Source organism: Pelobates fuscus, chromosome 5, assembly GCF_036172605.1.
Source record: "Pelobates fuscus isolate aPelFus1 chromosome 5, aPelFus1.pri, whole genome shotgun sequence".
NCBI classification, from domain to species: domain Eukaryota; kingdom Metazoa; phylum Chordata; class Amphibia; order Anura; family Pelobatidae; genus Pelobates; species Pelobates fuscus.
In genome coordinates this window covers 169578366-169587014 of record NC_086321.1, presented here as the reverse complement: position 1 = coordinate 169587014, position 8649 = coordinate 169578366, and the positions used below count along the sequence as shown (strand labels likewise).

The window sequence follows — 8649 nt, the reverse complement described above, 5'->3', positions numbered from 1 at the left end:
CCATGCGGTCAAACAGGAAGTTAATTCTTATTTGTATTGATTGGTCAAGGGAATGTGCGGGTGGAGCTTAATATGGGAGGAGTTATATGCCTATATAAGGAGCCTGCACTATTGTCCGGGGCTCAGACTTTGCTGTATTTTGGTGACGCTAGTCCCTCTGAGTCCCGATCGGTGATCCAATAAAGAATCTCTTCCTTCCTGAAGAAACCTGTGTCCATCTCTCTGTGCTTGGCTTCCGTCAGTTTCTCCGGTATCACAATCAACTTGCCACTTTGATACTTGCTTGCTAACTGGTGAGAAAGCTCCTTCTTATGATTAACTGTGTACCAAATCTCTCTGGCTTGATCCTGACTTCTCCACTCCCGGACTAGGAACAGACTTCACCACGAATTCCTCTTCTCCTCCATATACTACAAGGAACCATAATCCTTACTATCCTGGAAAGGACTTCCATATGCAACATCCAAGTAAAGCAAGGTAAGTTCTCCAGTTACAGTGGTAATTAATTGGTTCATACCTAAAGTTATTCTAAAGGATAAAAGGGGAATACACTTGTCTGCTCTCTGGGATTTAGTTACTTCTAAATTGATTTATTGGAAGTAACCATTACTGCTGATTTCTCATTCCTAATTTATTTTACTTATTATTTGGATTCTAAGGACTGTGATTATTTTCCAAACAGGATCTATTTAATTTATTTAATCATTTACTATTGCAACTTAAGATACTGCATTATTTGCCTAAAACAGGAATTACCTGTTTCTCCTATTCCTTATTTTGATGTCCAAATGGACTGTTACAATTTCCTAATTAAGGAGTTACCTTGTTTATTTATTACTGCTAAATGCTATTTTCTTGGAAGCAATACTAAGAAAGATTGCCATTGCTTCTACATTATTATTTCCAATTATTATTGCTGCAGAAAACTGCCAAAGTTAATTTACTTAATTTCAATACATTTTTTATTTTCTTAAAGTGACAGTATAAACAAAAAATGTCATTCATCTGCGGTTGAGTTCCAAATGAAGTTTTCCTAAAGTATCACACAACTGCGGATGTTTCAAGTCTCCCAGAGGTTCCGGGAGACTCCCGCGTTTTGAATGCGGCTCCCTGACACCAGCTAATCATATACAATATCCCGGAAATCACTTACACAATCTGACATACAATGTTTGTGACTTCCATTATATTGTATATGATCTCGCCCCTCTCCCTTATTATACTCCCTAGCCACCCTCCTGGACACAAAGGTGAGTTAACAGAAGGGTGGCTGCAAATGTATAAAGTATGACGTGTGTATATGTGCTATTGTGTTTATTTGAGTGTGTATCTGTGTTAGTGGTTGTATCTGAATGTATGTGCCGCTGTGTGTATCTGTGTGTGAATGCACCAGTGTGTGTGTATCTGTGTGTCGAGGTGTTTATACACGTTTGATGGCTGTATGAGTGTGCATGGGGGTGTGTGCACGCGTGGGTCCCGTAGCTGGTGGCGCCACCTCCCTGAAATTAATTTCTGCAATTGCCATAGTCCTGAATGGGTTAAAGAATGGTTGGCTCACTAACCCCTCCCCCAGCTCCAGGCTAGGACTCAAACAGGGACTTGCCCAGAGCTTATTTTAAACGTCAGTTATCCCCTATAACCGGACCAGGTAAAAATAGCCAAACATTCTCCCTATCAGCTATGCTTTAACTTTGGCCAACAATTTAAAATTCAGTTTGAATTAACTTTCACGTCTCACTTTAGTCAATAGCCCTATCAATTTTGGCAACTTTATTTAGAAAATTTATTGACATCTTTTCCGGTAATAATGTTGGTCGATGAGGTCACATGACAATGACATCACGTGATAATGAGGAGCGTTGGCAACATCTAGATGTAAACACTAGAGAAAAACACACAATCATTTAATTTATCCTTAATGCTGCCATCCATTCTACTGCAATCAGCAATATTTGTCATGAAATTACTCAGAATTAACTCTCTGTATAGTTTAATAACAGTTTGGATCCTCCTGTCATACAAACCGGAAATACTGAGCTTCTACAACATGGATCCTGTTGGCGACATACACCGTTTAATCTCGGTTCATTACAGCTCTGATGACGTTCGTAGTGTCGGGCACCGCCCGTGATTGGCTGCTTCGGCTGGAAGGGGGCGGGGCAGGACTCGGCTTTATAAACACATCCACTTCCGGCTGCGGCTCAGATTCCTTTCCGCCGCCGAGTTGTGAAGGGTCCGAGCTGAGGAAAGTTTTTGCCATGGTGACGCAGGAGCCCCCGCGGTGCTGCGGCTATTTCAGTGTCCGCTCGGTGGTGCTGGGAGTGGCCATTTACTATGTGTTCGTCAGCCTGAAGTCGCTGGTGCTGCAGACGGTGGCCGTGGTGAAATGCGGCGGAGTGTGTCCGGGCCCCTGGGGCTCCCCGGGGCCCATCTCCGTCATGTATTCCCTGGGGCTGGTGCTGCTCTTCCTCAGCCTGTCCCTGCTGTTCGGGGTGCTCCGCCGCCGGCCCGGCCTCCTGCTGCCATTCCTGGCCTTCCAGATCATCGAGCTGCTCTGCTCCCTCATGCTGATCTGCGGCCTGTTCGTGCGCTTCCCGTCCGAGCTGCGCATGGTCAACTACCTGGCCGGCATGGAGGAGCAGGACCGGAACATGGAGGCCGGGGCCTCGGTGCTCTTCGTGGTGCTGGCCCTGCTCTTCGTGCTGCTCAAGGTCTACCTGATCCGCTGCGTGCTCACCTACTACCGCTTCCTGCTCACCCGGGCCCTGCTGCCGCAGAACGACCAGGGAGACCTGGCCCTCATCGTGGTCCCCGGCCCCGAGAAGAACCCCCTCCTGCTGCCTTCCTATGAAGAGGCCATCAGCATGCCGGCCAAGGACAGCCCTCCCCCTCCATACAGCCAGCCAGCTAGTGCAGAGCCCGGCAAGGAGACTGCATGAAGGAGCACCGCCTGGGTGACCAGCCGGGCACAGTGTCACATGTACCCCTATATAGCATGTTATGGGCACAGCCCTGGGATACTAGGACTCCATGGGGGGCTGGAGCCACACCACTGACTATAAATGCCATCCTTAACTTGATTTGGGGCATGGCATTCCATCCTGGAACCTTACTTGGGGTTTTGTCTTCTTCTGTCAACTTCTTTTTACGTGTTCTATTTCCCATTAAATTCCATGTTCCTGACAGAATACTATCTGTATGAAAGGGGGGGATGTGCGGGCACAAGAGTAAAGGCGGGGGGGATTTGTGTATCACTGACTTTGTAGTTTAGTGGCACATTTTACCCAAGTAGACAAAGTGAGTCTAATCTGTTGTACACCTTTATGCATAGTTTTATATATCCTGGATCAGCATCTGTGCTTTGGTGGATAAAAAAATGTGAAGCGTAGAAATGACTGACGCTTGTTAATGAACCTGGAAGATGGTTGTTTTCATTCTTTCCCCATAACCTGTTAGTCATAAGAAGTAATGGGTGCTATCACGTGAATTCCACAGTTGCTCAACCGACTAACTGTAGCGAATTAAGACTTGGTATAGTAGTGTGAGCCTAAAATCTAATCTGCGCGTAAAAAGGATTTGTAGTGGGAATCACATTTGTTGTGATAGAATATATAGACAGGCCATAAGAAATACTTGCATAGACTATTGTTCAATAGTGCCAATACATAAGTTTGTATCCCATCCGATATGAACTGCCGGTAGTTGTGCTCCAAAAAAATAATGCTGTGCTACTTATGTAGCCTTGTTAGAAATAATTTGGGGAATGATTTATCTTATGATCATCCAGTTGTGTCCTATGGTTTATCAGCATTTGTATGACTCTGTGCTGTGTTAAGTCTGTGTAGCAGCAGTCCAAGTGTGCTGTATTTTATACACTATATTTACATGCTTTTTGCTAGTAAGGCCCACAAACTGCTTGCAAAGTTTCTTAATCTCTGCTTGAAGTTGGACAATACTAGAACTGGTATTTTAAATGGTTTGGTGTTTTCCAGCATGACATCTGTTTTAAAGATCATTTTGGATTAAAGCCTTCAATTGACATGTTTTACATTGGATAGTTAGCTTTTACTGTAATGACATAGTCTACACGTTTTTAAAATTGCTGAATTGTCTGGCTTAAATTTGACATTTCTAGCTCTTCAATAACTTGGTCGACATTACTCCTTAAAATCAGTGTTAATGGCGTATAAACTATAATTTTCCATTACTCTTCTTGGTATGTAAACTGCTTTACACCAAAGAAATTCTTTCCTATAACTATAGTATTGGATTTAAGCTTTCTATTCATTTAGATATATCTTGTTTGACTCATCATGAAAGGGAATCAATGTACTAAATAAACACTGCTTCTTCTAGAGCTCTGTATTGATTTTAGTTATGCCTATTTGTATGTTTAATGTAGTCCTGCCTTTCAATGTGTTAATGGTGATTTTCTTTCCTACATTCAGATGGATTCTGAAGCTGTGTAGCACTGTTAATCCAATGTAAGGTGGCAGATCCAAATGGCTTGCTTAGACCCACTGCTTTCTTATGTGGGAACTGCCATGCTCAATTACCCTATCTCCACTACCTCCGCCTGAAGCTAATCACACTCAGCCAGGGCCATCTAGTTTTAACCCTGCAGCTGAAAACATAGCAGTTTCAGAGAAACTGCTATGTTTCACTAAGGGTTAATGCACACCTAGTGGCTGTCTCACTGACAGTCGCTAGAGGCACTTCCGTGATTCCATGTAAATCAGTGAGAAGATGCTGGGCGTCCATAGGAAAGCAATTGAGTAATGCTTTCCTATGGGCGGTTTGAATGCGAGTGCAGCTCTTGACGCGCATTCGGATCTGATGTCGGCAGGGGGAGGAGAGGTCACTAGCGCCGAGGGAGCTAAGTGCCTGGTGGAGGGGAGGGGGGGGGGGGGGGGGAGGACTAATAACAAGTTTGTTTTCCTGGCACTATAGTGGTCCTTTAAATGAGCCGAAGTGATCTGGGTGCTTATTGTGTTCCTTTTTAAAGGGATGCTATAGTAATCCAGACCACTTTATCTCCATGAAGAAGTCTTGCTGCCAGGTCCCTGTAGTTTTAACCTTGCAACTGAAAACATTGTTCTGCAGCAATGTTAGAGGGACCCTGTAGTGTAGTCACCATAACCATTTCATCTCTTTGAATTAGTTATGGTGCCTGGAGTTCCCAGACACTGGCCTTCCATTCAGTATTAAACAATTTAGAGCCGTTTAACACTATAAAAAGGGTCCCTGGCTTCTTGGAGGTGTGACTAAAGCAGAGATTACACACTTCCTTGTAGTCATACCCTTTATACAGTCAGTTAGAACTCTGATAAGCTAAAAACAGCTGACACACTCAACCAATCACAGCTGCCAATTGCTGCTCAGGCTAATACTTCCTCATAATTCAACACAGCCCAGAGTGGAGGGACTGTGCCTGGGGAGCTCTCATTAAGCATTAAAAGATAACATTTAAAAAGTGTTTACTGGTGAATTAAATTATGGCACCCTGAGAATCCAGACACAACCAAGTTTACTGAGATGAAGCAAATACAGTGCAAGTCAGGGTAATTTAGAAGACTGAATATGTGCAAAATGAAGTAATTGTAGCAGAGTTGGCAAATTATACCACATTAGTTATTTTTGCCTTCATTTTCCTTTTCAGATTTACTCTGTGGAAATTGAGTTCAAATCTTAGTTTGGAAAAACAGCGCCTGAGAGAGAATATGATAACATTATACAAATCTATTTGGGGCCAGTACAAACCATTATCTGGAAATCTATTCATAAACAGGGCTATACATAGGACATGAGGTTACACATTTAGGCTGGAAGAAAGGAGATTTAATCTAAGGCAAAGAAAAGGTATTTTTTTTTCCAGTAAGAGCAATAAGGATATGGAATTCTCTGCCTAATGAGGTGATTTTATCAGTCCATACAGATGTTTAAACTGCAATTGGATCAATACTTGCAAAAACGTAACATACAGGGCAATAAATATCTAATTAGTGGGGTAATAGCTGCTTGATCCAAGGAGATATCTGACTGCTATTTTGGGGTCAAGAAGGAATTTTTTCCTAGTTTGTTGCAAAAATGGAAGCGCTTCAGACTAGGTTGAATTTGATGGAAGGCTGAATTTTATGGACACAAGTCTCTGTTCAGCTATGTAACTATGTAAGGTCATGATTCTTGGAAGTGGCCAAAATCTTTTTAATTAACATTATTTTGTGTCATGAAAACTAGATTGGGCTACCACTTTACTCCCTTGGACAATAAGTTTTAAATTTTTTCTTTTTAAATTCCACACCCCTGAGATGATCTCATAGAGACCGTCTGATCGGAACAGTGGCGTTTGCTGCGCTGTAGCCTCAAATGCTTTAGGAAAACATTGTATTGGCTGAGATAAATAGCAGAGAAAGCACAAAGGCCCATGAGAAAAGGTAAGTTATCCTTTTTCATCCATGGGGAGGTGGGTGCTGCAGGCCAGTAAACAAATCCTGCTACCAGACACTATACTATTAAAAATGTTGTATTCTTTTTAATTGGGCTGAAGATGTTTCATACCCTGCATATTTTAGCATGCAAACTGTTTTTTAAAAGTGGATAGTGTTTTGTTTTGTTTTTTCCTGAAGGTATTGCTGGTAATTACACACCTTCACAATGAGGGCTACTTTGCACTTTTCAATTGCACATCTAAGAGTACAAGGTGTGCCCAAAAGGTAGATCTCCACGTAGTGTAGAACTACAAATTCCTTGATACTTTGTCATTCTAAAGGAATGCAATCCATAATGGGAGTTGTAGTCCCACAATATCTAGGAATCTACTGTAATGAAGCGCCTGTACCCAGAGTTGTACCTCCGCTGTAGGTTCTCCCATGTTCCGTTGTGAAACTGTGATTATAATTTCTGCATACCCAAACATCAGTCGAGGCTTGAAGCGTACAGGAACTGGTTGTATTAGGCCAGAACACACATTCATTTATACACAGAACCCCAGCATGGGGTATCTTTTTAAAACATACGAAGGCCGCCAGGGCATCTGTGTCTGGGAGATAGTTGATAACCGGTAAACTAATTAACTTATGGACACAGAAAATACAACCCAGAATAAGGTATCCACACACATCATGTCGTTTTAAAGGGGCGATCAGAGCACCCATTCTGGCGAATAGGCATTCTAATCCCTGCCGAATTGTCTAAATGCCACACAGTCAAATTATTATTTATTTATTTTTACCTGACTGCTACAACAACCTTTGCCGAAAAGAGTTCCATGCAGTCAGGGTCCATCCTCACTCATTTACCAGGTGCAATATCTCCATGGCGAATATGAGCTCCCTGGTGCTTTCACAGAGCGATTGTTTAGTTATGGGAATAGAAGCTTCCCTCCAAAAAGTGCTCCTCTAGCTCGCTGGGAAAGGGGTGAAATGGGAGGTGCAAGATAACCTTGAAATCCTGAAACAAGTGGCTGGACCGGAGTTCCAGAGCGGGTTTAGGTTGGTCCTGCTAATAGCGTCTGGACACTTCGACTCTCAGTGAGGGGAGGAAACTGTCTAGGGGGGTAGGATCTTAGTGGAATATAGTCCTTTATGACTGAGTTTGTCACATCTACCTTTTGGGGACTCCTGATGTAGACCATATTCTGATTGCAAACAGTTGTCCCTTGGAATTGTCAAAACAAAGGATAGTTATAAAAGAAAACTGAAGGACTCTGTGCAATATGAGCACTTAAAGGGACAGTATAGTCACCAAAACAACTTTAGCTCAATGAGGCAATTTTGGTATATAGATCATGCCTCTGAAGTTTCACTGTTCAATTCCCTGCCATTGAGAAGTTAAATCACTTTGTTTATGCAACTCAAGTCCCACCTCCCTCTGTTTGACTTACACCGCCTTCTTAAACACTTCCTGTAAAGTATCATCTAATGTTTACACTTTATGCAAATTCTGTATTTTTTTTTTTTTTAAATCTCCTGTTCTGTTAATAGCTTGCTAGACCATGCAGGAGCCTCTTGTATGTAATCTAAGGTCAGGAATTTCTTTTTATAACTTTAAAAATAAGTTACATCTGATTGAAAATGAAACCATTCTGTTTTCATCCAGGCTGTGTCAGTCACAACCGATGGAGGTGTGGCTGAGGCTGTATGAACAGAAACAAAGTGGTTTTACTCCTAAATGGCAGAGAATTGAGCAGGGAGACCTGTACACACAAACTACTTCTTTAAGATAAAGTAGTTTTGGTGACTATAGTGTCCCCTTAAAGACGTGTATGAAATAAGGTAATATAAAACAGCTGCTACACATTATGTGAGTTTCTCCAAAAACGAAACGCATAAACATAGGTAAAAATTAGTGAACTAGTGGCTATAACTACCACCAGTGCAAACAGTGGAGCTTTACAAAGATAACATTTACCCTTATGTAATAAGGCATAGATGATGTACAGCAGAGGCTAAACTAAAGAAAGAAAATACAATATGGTGCAATGTATGCTGTAAGTATGGATGTAAAATATAAAGCTACACACTCGCATGTATAGAGCCAGGTAGGACAAGCTCAAGTCATGTAGGCAGATTTGTCCTCGAATATGACACAGACCTTAGTCTATCTTTCTCCAAAAGGACTCAGGAGAGGGGAGTCAAAAAATAGCCAGGA

At 42.2% G+C, this 8649-nt stretch overlaps 1 protein-coding gene across 2 annotated transcripts; it reads left to right on the top strand.

Moving 5' to 3' along the window:
* Positions 1-2219: 2219 nt before the first annotated feature.
* On the top strand, positions 2220-4357 carry LOC134611097 (lysosomal-associated transmembrane protein 5-like). Of its 2 annotated transcripts, none has more exons than XM_063454661.1 (2): positions 2220-3196; positions 3234-4357. In XM_063454661.1, exon 1 carries the CDS (start codon positions 2259-2261, stop codon positions 2937-2939), a length of 681 nt encoding a protein of 226 aa, XP_063310731.1. In that variant the 5' UTR covers positions 2220-2258; the 3' UTR covers positions 2940-3196; positions 3234-4357. The 2 variants fall into 2 exon arrangements, with proteins under 2 accessions (XP_063310731.1, XP_063310732.1); XM_063454662.1 differs by having other exon boundaries at positions 3227-4357.
* The last annotated feature ends 4292 nt before the right edge of the window (positions 4358-8649 follow it).